Source organism: Oncorhynchus gorbuscha, linkage group LG03 (assembly GCF_021184085.1).
Source record: "Oncorhynchus gorbuscha isolate QuinsamMale2020 ecotype Even-year linkage group LG03, OgorEven_v1.0, whole genome shotgun sequence".
Taxonomy (NCBI): domain Eukaryota; kingdom Metazoa; phylum Chordata; class Actinopteri; order Salmoniformes; family Salmonidae; genus Oncorhynchus; species Oncorhynchus gorbuscha.
Window position 1 is genome coordinate 25830445 of NC_060175.1, and position 19049 is coordinate 25849493.

At 42.5% G+C, this 19049-nt stretch overlaps 1 protein-coding gene across 3 annotated transcripts in view; it reads right to left on the reverse strand.

Annotated features, from left to right (window-relative positions):
* The window catches only part of LOC124029311 (receptor-type tyrosine-protein phosphatase gamma-like), a 274161-nt gene that overhangs the window by 228046 nt on the left and 27066 nt on the right, over positions 1-19049 (reverse strand). For all 3 annotated transcript variants that reach the window (XM_046341087.1, XM_046341081.1, XM_046341073.1), the window contains exon 2: positions 9590-9700. In XM_046341087.1, coding sequence (XP_046197043.1) covers positions 9590-9700 — 111 coding nt within the window. The remainder of the gene's footprint in view (positions 1-9589; positions 9701-19049) is intronic.

Consider the following 19049-nt stretch of genomic DNA (forward strand, 5'->3'; position numbering starts at 1 on the left):
GAGCGTGTCGGGGATTTGATGGCACCTGGGTCAGCGCTCCATACTCGTCCTCAGGTGCGTGTTAGTCGGCTGGTGAAAAATATGCCAGCCTCACACACTAGGCCTCCTGTGTACCTACCTAGCCTTGCACGTCCTGTGCCAGCCCTGCTCTCAGGCTCTCCAGTACACCTTCACGGTCCAGTCCATCCTGTGCCACCTTCACATACCAGTCCTCCGGTAGCAGCTCCCCGCACCAGGCTTCCTGTGCGTGTCCTCGATCCAGTACCACCAGTTCCAGCACCACGCACCAGGCCTTCAGTGCGCCTCGCCTGTTCAGTGCAGCCAGCGCTTTCCCCCTCTCCTGCGCTGTCGGAGTCTCCCGCCTTTTCAGCGCTTCTAGAGCCTTCCTCCTCTACAGCGCTGCCAGAGCCTCCTGCCTGTTCAGAGCAGCCTGAGCTGCCAGTCTGCATGGAGCAGCCAGAGCTGTCAGTCTGCATGAAGCAGCCAGAGCTGTCAGTCTGCATGAAGCAGCCAGAGCTGTCAGTCTGCATGAAGCAGCCAGAGCTGTCAGTCTGCATGAAGCAGCCAGAGCTGTCAATCTGCAAGGAGCTGCCAGTCTGCAAGGAGCTGCCAGTCTGCAAGGAGCTGCCAGTCTGCAAGGTGCTGCCAGCCTGCATGGAGCAGTCAGAGCTGTCAGCCTGCATGGAGCAGTCAGAGCTGTCAGGCTGTATGAAGCAGCCAGAACTGTCAGGGGAGGAACTATGACATTAATGGGGAGGAACTATGACATTAATGGAGTGGGGTCCACGACCCGAGCCGGAACCGCCACCATGGACAGACGCCCACCCGGACCCTCCCTATGGTTGTGAGGTGCGTCCGGGAGTCCGCACCTTGGGAGGGGGGGGGGGGTTCTGTCACGCCTTGGTCATAGTATTTTGTGTTTTCTTTAATTATTTGTTCAGGCCAGGGTGTGACATGGGTTTATTGTATTGTCGTATTGGGGTTTTTGTAGGCATTGGGATTGTGGTTGATTAGGGTTGTGTCTAGTATAGGCTTGGCTGCCTGAGGCGGTTCTCAATCAGAGTCAGGTGATTCTTGTTGTCGCTGATAGGGAACCGTGTTTAGGTAGCCTGGGTTACACTGTGTATTTCGTGGGTGATTGTTCCTGTCTCTGTGTAGTGTTCACCAGATAGGCTGTAATTAGGTTTTCACGTTCCGTTTGTTGTTTTGTATTTGTATTCGCAATTCATTTATTAAAGACATGAGTAACCACCACGCTGCATTTCGGTCCGACTCTCTTTCGACAAACGAAGAATGCCGTTACACATGTTCTGAGCAAGGAACTTAAACATTAGCTTTTTTACATGTCAAATATTGCACTTTTACTTTCTTTTCCAACACTTTGTTTTTGCATTATTTACACCAAATAGAACATGTTTCATTATTTATTTGAGACTAAATTGATGTTTTATATTAAGTTAAAATAAAAGTGTTCATTCAGTATTGTTGTAATTGTCATTATTACAAATATTTGTTTTTAAATGTAAAATACCGATTAATCATTATCGGCTTTTTTTGGTCCTCCAATAATCGGTATCGACCTCTAGTTGAGATCTGGTGACTGAGGCGCACACATACACCCACACACCCTTAAAACGCCCCTATACTCCTTTAAGACCCCTCTTTCAAAGTCACAGATCCCTTAATCGAGCCATGGCAGCTGAAATAATGGGCAACTGGGCATTTTTATACATGACCCTAAACATCATGGGTTGTTAATTGCTTAATTAGGTCAAGAACCACACCTGTGTGGAAGAACCTGCTTTCAATATACTATACTTTGTATCCCTCATTTACTCAAGTGTTTTCTTTATTTGGGCAGTTACCTTAATATCATGGACTCAAGGGTTGTACAGCAGAATTCATCACGACTTGAATGAGTGTTAGACAAATGAGTCATGCTGTTCATTGACTTACACCAAGGCCAATGTAGCTAGCTTCATCACAACACAATGCCAGGATACAGAAATGGAATACAAGCCCAACAATGTATCAAGAGACTGATGCCATGTCTACATAAATATGACTCATCTCAAATCCAACTGGTTTCATCCAACTGCGGGGCAATATAAAAGCTCTGAATAAAAAGTAAGAACTACACACTCAGAGACAAACAAGAAACAAACAAACAAACAAACAAACAAACAAACAAACAAACAGAGAGAGAGAGAGAGAGAGAGAGAGAGAGAGAGAGAGAGAGAGAGAGAGAGAGAGAGAGAGAGAGAGAGAGAGAGAGAGAGAGAGAGAGGGAGAGGAAAGGGGGATAATGAAAAAGCTTCAGAAAGAGAAAAAAATAACTGATAAATGATGCAGATCTGAGTTCCTGCGGGGGTCTCATGGTGTGAGATATCATCTCATGAAAAATGCCTTCGCCGAGCACACACATGCCTTGAATAACCTTTAATCACATTCCCGGGTGTGGGTTTCTGTGTAACTTATTTAGTGTTTCATAACTAAAGTACACACACTGCATTGAGAGTGAGACACAGTACACCTCTCTCTTCTGTGCAGCAAATGTGAAAGAATAAGAAGTAGGTTAGGTTAACCTTCTCTTAATGTTGTAAAGTGTAAATTAGAATATTGAAATCTGCACAACATTTTCTATCCTTTCATTTGCATCTGCAACATTTTGACTTTCTGCATTAGGCAGTCTCCCTGGCAGAGAAAAAGTATATCAAATATGTGAAATATCGATTTCTGATTGACACAGTGAATTACTTGCACAACACCAGAGAGGTGTATTGAAAGAGTAAAGGATAAAAAGCTATAGAACCTTGGTAGAGACTGGTAAATGATAAAATGATTCTCCTGACAACTGAGTGGAATATAGAGGAGGCTCAAACTCTGGTGTCAGGTGATATGAATCACAACATATGTCTGACACTACACCATCCAAGGCAGGGTTACCTCACGAGACCGACTCATGTCCACTACATATGCAAGAATGGCTGCCTTAGACAGGAATCCTATTCAATAACTAGGCATGCCAAAGGGTGAATGACTGAAATGTGTGCAGGTAGATAGAGGCGTACTAGCTCTCCATAACAGTGGCTGAGGCATCCTGCTTCTTCTACAATAGTCTGGTCTCCATAGCAGAAAGTACAGATCAAAGCTCATTAGGAGAACAGAAATGTAGGGGACATGAAGGGGGAAGTTGTGAAGCCGGAGAGTAAGAGCGATGGAGGAAGGAAGGGAAAGAGTAAGGTGAAGGAGGTAGGGAAAGAGGAGAGTGAGAAATATGTGTGAGAGAGATACATAGGGAGCAGTATCCTTGCTGAAGGCACTACTCCTCTGGCTGCAGTTATCAATTAGCCTGGAATCCTAACTTCTATGCTCCAGTTGCACCTGGTGTTATCCATGGTCTCCACTCCCCCATGTACTAAAGCTACAGCTGAGGTTCTAGTGTTGTCATGGTACCAGTATTGCGTTACTCAGAGGCATCGTGGGAAAAAAAGAAAACAAAATTTCCTGAGGAAAACAGACCTAACAGCCTTATGTTGTCACCGAGAATCACATGTTTCTTTTCCAAGCTATAGCACAAACAAAGAGTTTAGTCTGCTTTGTGTTTTCCTTTTTGCCATGAAAAATCAGTGATCGCGATACTGGTATAATGACAACCCTAAGCTGAACACAGAGAGACACAGTAGTAACAGTAGTAACAGATGCTAGTTTGCCCGACCACTGTGAGAGAGCTGATGGCTCTTCACAGAGGAACACTACAACAGGATAATGCCACAGAGGACTGGGAAAGGATGGAGGCTGGCTGGAGTCAATTACAGCATACGAGAGAACGCGAGTTATTCCAACCAAGTATGTTCTTTTTAATTCTTTATAACCTTTATTCCCCAGGTGGTCCCATTAGGGCCAAAATACCTCTTCAAAAGACCTACCGTAGCATGTAGCAGCAGACTAACCCAGGCCAGGCTGTAGTGGCTGCTACAATGCCTGTATACATCTCCATTCCCTCCCACGTGGCTCTTAATAACCATTTAGCTGCTATGGCACGCTTGTCCTTCCCCCATTCACAGCCCATAGACACTAATTACTTCTCTAAAGCAACACTGGACAACATTTCTCTTCTGTCTTCCCTTTCTCCAATGGCTCCATTGAACTCAGTCACAATGAGCTAGCTGCCTCACCATTAACCCTGCTGTCATTTACTCACAGTGCTTCTGACTACATATTCGCCCTAACAATACAAAGCACACTGAGGCAAAATAGCTTTTAGCTGTCTGAATCCATATAGCTCAGTGTCAACACAGGTTCAGTGTCCAACAACTAAGACAGGTTTGAATAGAGAGCATGACACATTAACATCTCAGAGAGCACAGAGAGAGGCCTGGCAGACAGGCTGCAGAGGCTAGGGTTTGCTATGTGCTAAGTGCTATGACTACAAAGGCAATTTACAATTACAGTGAAACTATCTTTACCATATTCTGAACTGCTACCTAACCAGTAGCTTTATTGAAGTGTTTAGGTGTATTGTACAAAGAATGTCAGAACAGTGTGGACAATAACTACAGTTGCCCCCTGAGCTGACACCACAGCAGTAACTGTAACACATGGAAATATGAGTAAACATGACTATCAATGATCTATGGGTGGTGATCCTTGTAAAATAGGTATTCTGACCTCAATGGGTCTTCCTAAATAAAGGTTCTCTTCTCTCCCAGGAGGTACAGCATCAAGGACAAAATAATCTCTCGTGGACAGATCTACATAAACATAACTGGTACCGTAGAATCTGTCAGGATTTAATGGAATATGTAGCATATTCTTTCCAATGTTTGGGTTTTTCTTAACTGTTTATTTGAACAAATCACACATTTTCTGGTGTTAGCGTCTTTGGAATGTCAGAAGGGGAGGAGACATTCAGCCTGTAACTTGCAAAGAGAGAGCGGAACTCCTCGTTCCAGTTCCAAAGGCAGGTTTGGAACACAGTGGCTGTACAGTAACATGCTATACATGACGTCAAAGCTCAAGGTCTACGCTTCACAGCAAAGTATTGGTTTTGAATGACAGCGGCTCTGAACATGAACAACGCACGCAACAACAAGTTGCCCCCATCCCTCCCACAAACTGGGAAACTTTTACAAATGTGTTGTCTGAGTGGGGTAGATGCTGGAAATAAAGACGACTCAATGTAGTTTGAAAGATGTTGAGGATTGTAATAAATAACGCTTTGATTTCATACTAGCAAGTCAAACAACTGTTAGTCTTGACTTTCCCATATCATTCCCATACAGTAACAAAATGAAATGGCGCCATTGCTGGGTTGTTCTGAACAGAATGAGCCTAATGTTTTTTGTATTGTGAAGACATTTGGCAGGGAACACGCTTCTTCTGTCCGGCGTCGGTGCTTACAGAATTACTACTGTAGCTGGAAACAGCTGATTTTTTTATGGAATACATAGGTGTACACAGGCCCATTATCAGCAACCATCACTCCTGTGTTCCAATGGCATGTTGTGTTAGCTAATCCAAGTTTATCATTTTAAACGGCTAATTGATCATTAGAAAACCATTTTGCAATTATGTTAGCACAGCTGAAAACAGTTGTTCTGATTAAAGAAGTAATCAAACTGGCCTTCTTTAGACTAGATGAGTATCTGGAGCATCAGCATTTGTGGGTTCGATTATTTCTGTCCATTTTGAGCCTGTAAAGAACTTTATTCTGAAACTCATCAGTCTATTCTTGTTCTGAGAAATGAAGGCTATTCCATGTGAGAAACTGCCAAGAAACTGAAGATCTCGTACATCGTGTACTATTCCCTTCACAGAACAGCGCCAACTGGCTCGAACCAGAATAGAAAGAGGAGGGAGGCCCCAGTGCACAACTGAGCAAGAGGACAAGTACATTAGAGTGTCTAGTTTGAGAAACGGACGTCTCACAAGTCCTAAACTGGCAGCTTCATTAAATAGTACCCACAAAACACCAGTCTCAACAGTGAAGAGGCGACTCCGGGATGCTGGCCTTCTAGGCAGAGTTCCTCTGTTTAGTGTCTGTGTTCTTTTGCGCATCTTAATATTTTATTTTTATTGGCCAGTTTGAGATGTTGCTTTTTCTTTGCAACTCTGCCATTCTGGTACTGCTACCAACATTTTAGCTCTGAATGTTATGTGCTAGCTATGTAGTCTGTGCTAATAAATGTGCAGTGACCGTAAAAATATGCATTTGTATAAGGAATCGGCAACTCGTTCTCATATTCTTATCCGGGTAGGCTACTTGATTTCAACGTGTAAACAAAGTGAACAGGCTGTTGTTCAAACAGTTGGAGATGGACAGGAGGGTCTATTCATAACCTGTTCAACTGCGCTACCTTACAAGCAAGCAAATAGATCCAAGTTGGCTAGACTTTAAATATAATGATTAGCTGGCTACTCACTAGCAGTGGGCTTGTGCTTGCGAGATTGTTTATGAGAGCTGATTTCATTTTCTCTAACGTCTGCTACCAGAAGTTGGACTGAATGGCAGAGCAGTCTAAGGCACTGCAAGTCCTGAATTCATTAGATTATTACTGACTGTTTGAAATGCAGTGTATTGATCTTTAATTGTGGAACAAAGCTTATTTAGAGAGAATATTTTTAGGCCATATCACCCAGCCTTGCTTGTGTCTCTACTCTGTGTGCACCAACATTCTGATCTGATTCTCTGAATTGCCTTATGAAAACCTAACACTGTAAGATTGTTTACGCATTCTAAAAACAACAACAGTCATTTTGTGATGGCGGGGATGCGGGGCTGTGTTCCAAAGAAAACAAATACACGTTTGCTTGCTCTAGTTCCTCAACAGCACAGCTAGGGGAGCTCAAAATAGCACCTTATGGTTGAAGTCTCTTCTTTGAGTCATAAAAGTGCATTGGAAATACATAGGAACTGTGCACACTTCGGAGAGGTGTGTGGCCACTTCGAGACAACAGTTAGTCCTCTCACTGAAACCCATGTCATTTTTTTTGTTGCACCTACCCCAAATGTTCCATGAATATTCTTGTCATGTTACTGAATGTATGTTCCATGAATATTCTTGTCCTGTTACTGAATGTATGTTCCATGAATATTCTTGTCCTGTTACTGAATGTATGTTCCATGAATATTCTTGTCCTGTTACTGAATGTATGTTCCATGCGTCTGCTAAATGACTTAAATGTAATGTAAATGTAATGAATATTCTTGTCCTGTTACTGAATGTATGTTCCATGAATATTATTTTCCTGTTACTGAATGTATCCAGAGTATTTTTAGATTTCGTTATCAACAATGTGGCAAAAAGTAAAATGCACATTAAATTGACTGTATAACGTTTGGATTCAGTCTTGAGTCAGATGAAGTGTTTAGTTCTCACCTTTTAGTCTAATAATTTTCCCATATTCAAACTGTTCCCTTTGATTGCTACCATGGTTATGCATTTCCATATTTCTTCTGTAAGAAACATTTCAATGTAGCCCCATCAATACAGCAAATTCCCACGAGTGTATGGAGTTCAAATGTACCCAGAGCTTAATTGAGCAGCTGACCAATTACACAACACTTTAGTTCTGGGTTAACCGATGATTAAGGAGAAGAAGTGTACTAAAAATAACTTTATCCTACTTCATGCTCCAAAGGAAACCACTGGGAATATAACCGTTAAATTAGTTAATTCGTATAGCTCTTTCCACAAAGGCAAAGTGGAATTGGAAAGAGGTTTGAAAGGATTTTTTAGTGATCTTTTCCTTTTTAAATATTTTTAAATATGACAGATTTTTATAGGACTGCAGGCGGTGCTAAAATAAGCAGGAGGGAGGTAGTGAGAATGACTTTTCAAGCATAATATACAATCCAAAGAGGAAGAATATCATTCGTTTCCATCTCACTTCAGCCTTGTCCTACTCAGATGGCCGAGAGCACTTTGTTCATGTTCTCATCTAATGGGAAATTTGCGCAGTTAGTGGATATGAATAGGACCAGGGATACTACTTCTAGCTTTTCGATTCAAATTCATGCCACTGCTTTTGAGGATCACAGTGAGGTAGCTGGCTAGCAGCACAATGGTTGTAAAAAAGCACATTTAGTGAATTAATCACATATAGGCCTACACACAAACACTGCTTGAGCGTACACACCCACAGACATACAGTACATACACCCACCCACAGACATACAGTACATACACCCACCCACAGACATACAGTACATACACCCACCCACAGCATGTCTTGAATAACCAAAGGCACAACGTAAATGTATGCATGATGAATCATCTATTAGATCTGAAACCTTATTGAAGGCTGCCCTGCAACATATACCTCATCATCAGACCTTGTGAAAGTTTTTCTGGACATAACTGTACTTTAAAATATGTTCATTTAGCTCTAGCTAGGGATGTGCACGTTTATATGAATGTACGTTAGTCTTCAAATACTTGTCTGAGTATTTATTTCTGACAGAAAAAAATATATGTAGGCCTCTTTTAACACTGAAAAGGCTTTTTCTAAACTAACTAAAATATTCATGTGACATTGTTACATATAAAGATATACCAAGACATTTGAAAGTATTAATTAAATAAAACAAACCTTTAAATTGAGTTTCTATGACGTGTACTATGCTCCCCATAAGAAGACCAGTACCATTCATGTCTGTAGCTTGTTGTTTATGTTGGCCAATCGAAGCAGCTCAATGTGTAGCAAGTAGAGTGAGAGTTCACTAATGAACGATGGAATTAAAAGTTAGCAAAAGGAGGAGAAGTAGGCTACAACGGGCAACCAACAGGTAGGCTGTTGTGTTAACTGAATGGGGATGGGGGAAAAGTGCAGCATATGGCCTCGTTTAGCCTAACTAGCCTCTCTAGGCTACTCCAGTCAAGGCAGATACTGCTATATGGGATGATAAATAACATTGTGGCTACTACAAGTTAGCTAGTCTTGGCTGTAGCCGAGTTTCCTTGGCGTCTCTCTTTCTCCATCCATCTGCTCCCTCCAATGACTGTAAGACTCGCTCCCATCTCACACACACCGTCCCCTCTGCAGCTGCAGCAATAGAGCACCAGCCTTTCCCCCAAGCCCAGCAGTGCTCAGGTTAAAAACATACGTTTAAGAAACACATGTATGGCTGAATGGTGCTCACAAGGACCACACTAGTTCCTACTCCAGCACAGAATCCATAACACACACCAACAACTACTCCCTGTAGCTACCATTCGGAGGGAGAGAGGTAAAGAGGGAAATAGGGAAAGGGAGAGAGGGAAAGAAGAGTTGAATTATGAGCAACAAAAACAAAGTAGGAGTGTAGAGGATATTGGGAAGGATTTGGAAAGAAGGGAGAAAAGTTGGGACGGAGAAAGGTTGAAAATCAATTAAAGACAAAATAGGAAGATTACAGAGTTACAGTAAGGTAATATGTCTCTACAGCCACAGTCCAATTAGGTTTGACCCATCTCCTTAATTGGTCAGAGAAGAGCAAGAGACATAATCCAGGAGAGGAATTAGGGCTAGAACCTGTGGCAAAAAAGTGAATCCATCTTGCCTGGGGACATATAGCTGTACCACTATGGAGGGTAAAATGACTCACCTGAATAAGCCCAGTAGGAGTCTCCTCCTGCCGCCCTCCTCTCCCTCACCCTGCCCCCCATGCTCCCATGATGCTCTTTCTCTACTGGCCCCGACTGGCCACCCTGTAGAGCTGAGGGAAATAGAGAGACAGAGGTTAGAGGTCATAAAGAATATATAAGAAAAACCTAATATTGAGTTGCACCCCTTTTGCCCTCAGAACAGCTTCAATTTGTTGGGGCATGGACCCTACAAGGTGTCGAAAGCATTCCACAGGGATGTGCCCCATGCCCCATGTTGACTCCAATGCTTCCCACAGTTGTGTCAAGTAGGCTTGATATCCTTTGGGTGGTTGACCCTTCTTGATACACACGGGAAACCCAGCAGTATTGCAGTTCATGACACACTACTACTATACTACTACTACACTACTACTACTATACCCTGTTCAAAGGCACTTAAATATTTTGTCTTGTCCATTCACCCTCTGAATGGCACACATACACTATCCATGTCTCAATTGCCTCAAGGCTTAAAAAATATTCTTTAACCTCCCCCGGTCTCCTCTCTTCCCCTTTCCTTCACTGATCGAAGTGGATTTAACAAGTGACATCAATAAGGTATCATAGCTTTCACCTGGATTCACCCGGTCAGTCTGCCATAGAAAGAGCAGGTGTTCTTAAAAGTCTAAGCCCTGTTTAAGCTGGGGGAGTACTACTAAACTATACGGAATAGTTTTAAGAAGGCTGTACCAAAGATCATTTTACTATTTGATTTAGAATTTTAAGATAATTTTTTGGGAAGTATCAAAAATAACTGAAACAATTATTTGATGAAAAATGGAAGGAAGTTTGTTGTCTTTTCTCTATCTGAGAGATACAGTACATGGCTGACACCTGCTCGTCAAACATGGCATTCCAAAATCATGGGCATTAATATGGAGTTAGTCCCCCCTTTGCTGCTATAACAGCCTCCACTTTTTATGGAAGGCTTTCCACTAGATTTTGGAACATTGCTGCGAGACTTGCTTCCATTCTGCCACAAGAGCATTAGTAAAGTCAGGCACTGATATTGGGCGATTAGACCTGGCTCTCAGTCGGCGTGTTCGGTGGGGTTGAGGTCAGGGCTTTTGCGGGTCAGTCAGGTTCTTACACAGCGATCTCGACAAACTATTTCTGCCTAGCCCGAACCATAAAAAAATGGTCCCAGACCATTATTTCTCCATCAACAAACTTTACAGTTGGAAATGGCACTATGCATTCGAGCAGGTAGCGATCTCATGGCATTCTGTCAGACTGCCAGGTGGTGAAGCGTGATCCATCACTCCATAGAACGCACTTCCACTTCTCCAGAGTCCAATGGCAGCGAGCTTTACACCACTCCAGCCAACACTTGACATTGCGCATGGTGATCTTAGGCTTGTGTGCAGCTGCTCGGCCAAGGAAACCCATTTCATTACGCTTCCGACAAGCTGATGTTGCTTCCAGAGGCAGTTTGGAACTGGGTGGTGAGTGTTGCAACCAAGGACAGACCATTTGTACGCGCCATGCGCTTCAGCGGTCCCGTTCTGTGAGCTTGTGTGTGGCCCACCACTTCGCGGGGTAGCAGTCGTTGCTCCTAGATGCTTCCACTTATATTTCTACAATAACAGTTTCCACTTATGTTTCCACAATAACAACACTTACAGTTGATCGGGGAAGCTCTAGCAGGGCAGAAATCTGTCGAACTGACTTGGTGGAAAGGTAGCATCCTGTGACGGTGCCATGTTGAAAGTCACTGAGCTCTTCAGTACGCTCCATTCTACGAACAACATTTGTCTATTGGGATTGCATGGTTGTGTACTCGATTTTATAGACCTGTCGGGTGTGGCTGAAATAGCCGAACCCACAAATTTGAAAGGGTGTACACATACTGTTGGCCATGTAGTATATAAGAAAGGTCAGGAAAAACTGAACAATACACTGAATAAAATATTAAATATATGGAACAACTATGTTTATTCTGAAGTGTCTGTCCTACTGTATTTCTACGAGATATAAGATAGATCAGGAAACATTTGATGTTTTTTTACATGTTTTGAACCGCTTATTTTTGTCACAAAACAGTCTCCATATACTGTATACTTCCATTCATTTTTTCAACGGGTAACGGGGGACCTTCAGAGCCCTGCGGGGTGTCTTGCATTTAAACAGAGGGATAATATTATTGTGTAGCCCAAACTGTTCAGACACTACAGACATAAGTTGGCAGATCGGCTGTACCCACTTCAGAGGAGTTACAAGACGCTTCTGGGGGTCGTAGAGCAAAACGGAGAACATCATCATGTTCGTCGGAGTCTCATCTTTCCATAGGGGCGTCATAATAGTTTGGATGCTACAGATGATTTTGTGAGAAGAGCGATTTTCGGGCTGTCTCATGGTCTGAAAAACACTGCTCTAACTCTGTCACCTTTCACTACAAATACAGAAGTGTTATATACTGATATCTCTAGCTTAAACTGACAGATTTGTATGGAGATTTTTTGTTATGCTAATTGGCTCCCGGGTTAAGTAGCGCGGCTAGTCGGGTTATGTTTCGGAGGACACTTGGCTCCACTTTCACCTCTCCCGAGTCCGTTGAGGAGTTGCAGCGATGATACAAGATCAGAACAATTGGGGAGAAAAAGGGTGCAAAATACTTTTTATTTTATTTTTACAAATAATACATTAAAAACATTTCTATACTTAGATTTTGGTGGGCTTTTGGTACACCTACCCTATTGTTGTAACGGCGTTCTTCGTTTGTCGAAAGAGAGTCGGACCGAAATGCAGCGTGGTTGTTACTCATGTTCTTTAATGAATAGATCGCGATACATGAAATAACTATACAATACAAAAACAACAAACAGAACGTGAAACCTAATTACAGCCTATCTGGTGAAACTACACAGAGACAGGAACAATCACCCACGAAATACAAAGCGAAACCAGGCTACCTAAATACGGTTCCCAATCAGAGACAACGAGAATCACCTGACTCTGATTGAGAACCGCCTCAGGCAGCCAAGCCTATACAACACCACTAATCAGCCGCGATCCCAAATACTACAAACCCCAATACGAAAATACAATAACATAAACCCATGTCACACCCTGGCCTGACCAAATATATAATGAAAACACAAAATACAATGACCAAGGCGTGACAATTGTTTAATATTTTCTGTATTTACATTGAAGTAAAAATGTTTTGGGATCAAAAGTATATAAAAAAATTACAAAAGTATAATTCTAACTGCAATACAAAGTTATAAAATACAAAAAAAAGTATTCCTGGTCTTTGTATGTTAAACTGGGAATGGGATAGATGTTGCCGTCTCAGCCTCAGGCAGGTCAATTAAGCCAAACTGCTGAGTAGGAGCCAGAACAATCTGGGCAATCATCCAAAATGATGAAGAGAGCAAAGAAAGAAAGGAACCATTCTGTGAGCCTTTATAACACCACAAAACTATGAACACTGGAGCTGTAGATGGGTGTGGGTGGGATAACTCCTGAGAGGTCAAAGGTTTTTAGGGTGCAACAGAACACGGATAGGATACTGTACTTATTGTATATCATGCACTGACACAAAGGTGAACCAAACAATGTACACTCTTCACTTCCTCTGTACTTCCTCTGTAACCCTTTCATAAAAGAACCCTACTTTGCTATCCATTTTGTAGTGATGAAGGGAGAGTGAGATGGAGAGAGAGTTCAATCAGGGCAGAACAGAACATGCTGTGGGGGTTAAACAGCCAGAGACCTGGAGAAACAGAATAGAACAAACCCTAATTACAGGTTGTTTAAATACGGTTCCCAATATCTGGTGAAACTACAGCCAGCCTATACAACACTACTAATCAGCTGCTCTGGTGGTATACAGCCAGAGACCTGGAGAACCAGATGATAGTTTGATTGGCCCACAGGCCTTACCAGCAAAAGCAGGAGAAGACTGCCTGCCCCCACGAGACCAGCCCACACAGTAACCACAACCCAGGTGTCATCATTGCTACACACAACGTAATGTTTTGTATTCCTCATTGCCTCCTGTGTGGATCATGTAACCTACAGTATGTGTCTGTCTTCCCTCTGTGTGGATCATTTAATCTACAGTATGTGTCTGTCTTCCCTCTGTGTGGATCATTTAACCTACAGTATGTGTCTGTCTTCCCTCTGTGTGGATCATGTAACCTATAGTATGTATATATATATATATATATATATATATATATATATATATATATATATATATATATATATATATATATAGTATATGTCTGTCTTCCCTCTGTGTGGATCATTTAACCTATAGTATGTGTCTGTCTTCCCTCTGTGTGGATCATGTAACCTACAGTATGTGTCTGTCTTCCCTCTGTGTGGATCATTTAACCTATAGTATGTGTCTGTCTTCCCTCTGTGTGGATCATTTAACCTATAGTATGTGTCTGTCTTCCCTCTGTGTGGATCATTTAACCTATAGTATGTGTCTGTCTTCCCTCTGTGTGGATCATTTAACCTATAGTATGTGTCTGTCTTCCCTCTGTGTGGATCATTTAACCTACAGTATGTGTCTGTCTTCCCTCTGTGTGGACTTTAATCAGAAGTAATGATCACCACCATCAGGGTTGATCCAAGATGGAGGTGGAACAACAACAATAATAGTTTATCTGAAAACCCTCAGAGCCCTTTGATACTCGAGGCTGCTCTCACACACACTCACCATCCATCAACTGCATTCAGACAGTGCCTGGATTTCCAGAACAAACTGTATTCTGGAAATTGATGAGGAGACTGTACTGTGCACAGAAATATAAACTGCAATTTGGAAATAACCAAATGGAAAAATCGAGTCCATGATTTTTCGTTCTGATAAGGTTGTTTAGGTGGTTTCAGATTACTGCCCATTCATGATGCCCAGTTACAGGCTGAGAAGCCACACAATATATAAAAAGTATGTGGACACTTTCAAATTAGTGGATTCAGCCATTTCAGCAAGACCCGTTACTGATAGGTGTATAAAATCACGCACAAAGCCATTCAATCTCCATAGACAAACATTGGCTGTAGAATAGCCTTACTCAAGAGCTCAGAGACTTTCAATGTGGCACCGTCACAGGATGTCAACTTTCCAACAAGTCAATTCGTCAAATGTCTGCCCTTAGAGCAGCAATGTTCCAACATCTAGTGGAAGAGTGGAGGCTGTTACAGCAGCAAAGGGGGGACCACCTCCATTAATGCCCATGATTTTGAAATGAGATGTTCAATGAGCAGGTGCCCACAAACTTTTGATCAGGTACTGTATGTTAGCTGCTGCCTGCAGGAGGGGGAAGGAGAGAGACACATCCCCTAACACATCTCCTAGAGTGCACCAGTAACAGAGATACTGGGCTCTGGCTTAGGCTATGAACTTCATTGAACCAGGTTATCCACTGAGAGAGGGGAGACAGGGAGCTGTCCATCCCTGCGTTTGAAAGACTAGCCACATAGATACAGTAAAGATTTTCAATGTTCTCTGAGAGCCTACCCTGGGTGTGTGTGTGTCTGTACTTTACAAAGGTCTCTGACTTCTCTCTCCTTCAGCTGAGCGCAACACTACAGTAGGTAAGCAATATTAGAAAGACTCCATCTTACATTGACTCAGTCATCAAATACACTCATCCTACCCTGCAACCTTTAATGCTCTGTTCTCAGTAGCTCCTCTCTCGCCCACCTCAGCCCAATTACCAGATACCAAAGATCATATTTTAGGCCAACGCACTCAGAGACCCAAACATCTTAGATGCCTGCTGCAACTTGGTAAACATTTCCTTCTTCCAAGAACATTTAGAACTATAATAATACCACCCACCACCCCTCCTACAAATGGAAGTGTATGTACCCAGGATAGGGCTGCGGAAGTGTAGCCATGCCTATTGATTGAGAACACCCACTCCTCTCTAGTATTGTGTCATTGGGGAGAAGGGGGCGGATTGTAACTTTAGCCTTAGGAGTTAGAGGGGGATTCCTTTATTATTCTACAGCCCGCTCTTGAGAGTGACTCATAGCTTTAGCTTGGTTCACACACACACACACACACACACACACACACACACACACACACACACACACACACACACACACACACACACACACACACACACACACACACACACACACACACACACACACACACACACACACACACACACACACACACACACACACACACACACACACACGCACCTCTCCTCTGCCCAGCACAGTTCTTACTGATAGTTGCATCATTAGAAGGGGGATTCATTTAGACTCTTCTCTCTGGCTTCAGGTGGTGCACTGTGCTGTTATGATCAAAAAGGTAACACTATCTCTTCAGCACCACAACGCTGATCTGGGAGGAAGTCATTGATGCTATATGAATAAGACAATTAATGACTCATGTTTTGTTAGCATCAATGAGCATATGAGGGATACAAAGCACTTGGTATGCATGTAGTAACTTTGGCTTTTGAGATGTAAGACAGACAGATGTCAGTGATCCAGACTTTTCTTTGATGTTCAGAAATACTGACAGGTGTCAGAAAATGGCTTCTATTGAAACATATTGAAACATATCTCCTGTCTGTGATGATGGGAGGTGAAAGAGCCAGCAGCTTATATCTAAATTGATAGTGTGGCAAGATGAATAGAGATAGAAATAGGGGGACAGAGAGAGGGGTAGAGTGAGACAGACACACAGAGTGAGACAGAGAGAGCGCATAGCCTCGCTATTGAGAGGCCGCCGTAGGCAGACATGGCTCTCAAGAGAAGACAGGCTATGTGCTCACTGCCCACAAAATGAGGTGGAAACGGAACTGCACTTCCTAACCTCCTGCCCAATGTATGACCATATTACAGACACATTTCCCTCAGATTACACAGATCCACAAAGAATTTGAAAAACAAATCCATTTTGATAAACTCCCATATCTATTGTGTGAAATACCAGTGTGCAGCACAGCATCAAGATTTGTGACCTGTTGCCACAGGAAAAGGGCAACCAGTGAAGAACAAAGCACATTGTAAATACAACCCATGTTTATGTTTATTTATTTGCCCTTTTGTATTTTCACTACTTGCACATTGTGACAACACTGTATACAGCCATAACATGACATTTGAAATGTCTCTATTCCTTTGGAACTTTTGTGAATGTAATGTTTACATCTAATTTGTTATTGTTTATTCTACTTTTGTTTACTATCTATTTCACTTGCTTTGGCAATGTTCACATTTGTTTCCAATGCCAATAAAGCCCTTTTAATTTAATTTAGAGAGAGAGAGAGAGAGAGAGAGAGAGAGAGAGAGAGAGAGAGAGAGAGAGAGAGAGAGAGAGAGAGAGAGAGAGAGAGAGATAGAGAGAGAGAGAGAGAGAGAGAGAGAGAGAGAGAGAGAGAGAGATCGCAGATATAAAGGTAAAGAAAGAGAGTGAGGGTTTGTCTGTATGGGAGGATGGCACGCCGGCCAAGCAGCAACAGCGTAGCTACCTGAAGGCAACAGACAGAAAAGTAGGGTTCCTCCCAGTCAGTCAGTCTTAGATCAGAGCTGAAGAGAGACAGCACCATGTCAACAGTTTAAACTCCCTCCTCACCCAGGAGGGAGTCCCCTGTGGCCCCAGGATTAAAGCAGCCAGCTGAAGCCATAGAGCAGAGCAGACAACAACACAGGTCTCAGGGCCTAGGCCTGGGGAAGCCTGGTTAGAGCACGCATAGACCCTGAACCGTAATACACCATATCTCAACACAACCTGACACACACAGGGCTTAGGTTTATAGGCCTGGGAAAGGATGGTAGAGCATGCTACGGCTATACATCTTTACACATCTGAAACAGCATCTACCTATTCATAGGTTGTACCTCCATCAGTCAGTCGTCATTGTTATGAACGTTTTGAAGACGTCTCACACACTAACCAGACCGGCTGCATTGCGTGAGCGAGCGTGTACAAGTTATTCACAAGTACAGGCTATTCACAAGTACAAGTTATACGATTTAATATATATATATATATATATATATATATATATAAGTTCCAGTCAAAAGTTGAGAAGCCTACTCATTCAATGGTTTTTCTCCATATTTACTATGTTCTACATTGTAGAATAATAGTGAAGACATAAAAACTATGAAATAACACATTAAATCATCAAGAAACCAAAGAAGTGATTTGTTTAACACTTTTTTGGTTACTATATGATTCCATGTTTTATTTCGGAAAGTATTCAGACCCCTAGAGATTTTACACATTTTGTTACATTACAGCCTTATTCTAACATGGATTAAATTGGTTCTTTCCTCATCAATCTACACAAAATACAGCATAATGACAAAGTTTAGAATTTTTTGAAAATGTATAAAAAAATATAATACTGAAATATCACATTTACATAAGTATTCAGATCCTTTACTCAGTACTTTGTTGAAGCACCTTTGGCAGCCATTACAGCCTTGAGTCTTATTGGGAATGAAGCTACAAGCCTGGCACAACTGTATTTGGGGATATTCTGCCATTCTTCACTGCAGATCCTCTCAAGCTTTGTCAGGTTGGATGCGGAGTGTTGCTGCACAGCTATTTTCAGGTTGAGAGAGAGAGGTTAAATCAGTTTCAAGTCCAGGCTCTGGCTGGGCCACTCAAGAACATTTAGAGACTTGTCCCGAAGCCATCCCTGTGTTGTCTAGGCTGTGTGCTTAGTGTCGTTGTCCTGTTGAAAGGTGATCCTTCGCCCCAGTCTGAGGTATTGCACGCTCTGGATCAGGTTTTCATCAAGGATCTCTCTTTACTTTGCTCCGTTCATCTTTCCCTCAATTCTGACTAGTCTCTCAGTGACTGCCACTGAAAACAATTCCCACAGCATGATGCTGCCACCACCATGCTTCACCATAGAGATGGTGCAAGGTTTCCTCCGGGCGTGATGCTTGGTATTCAGGTTCAATATTGGTTTCATCAGACCAAATAAAACATTTTCTCATGGTCTGAGAGTCTTTAGGTGCTTTTTGGCAAATTCCAAGCGGGCTGTCAAGTGCCTTTTACTGAGGAGTTGCTTCTGTCTGGCCACTCTACAATAAAAGGCCTGATTGATGGAGTGCTGCAGTAATGATTGTCCTTCTGGAAAGTTCTCCCATCTCCATAGAAGAACTCTGGAGCTCTGTCAGAGTGACCATCGAATTCTTGGTCACCTCCCTGACCAAAGCCCTTCTACCTCAATTGCTAAGTTTGGCCGCAAGGCCAGATCTAGGAAGAGTACTGGTGGTTCCAAACTTTTGTCATTGAAGAATGATGGTGGCCACTGTGTTCTTGGTGACCTTCAATGCTGCATACATGTTTTAGTACCCTTCCCCTGATCTGTGCCTCGACACAAACCTGTCTTGGAGCTCTACAAACAATTCCTTCGACCTCATGGCTCGGTTTTTTCTCTGACATGCACTGTCAACTGTGGGACCTTATATAGA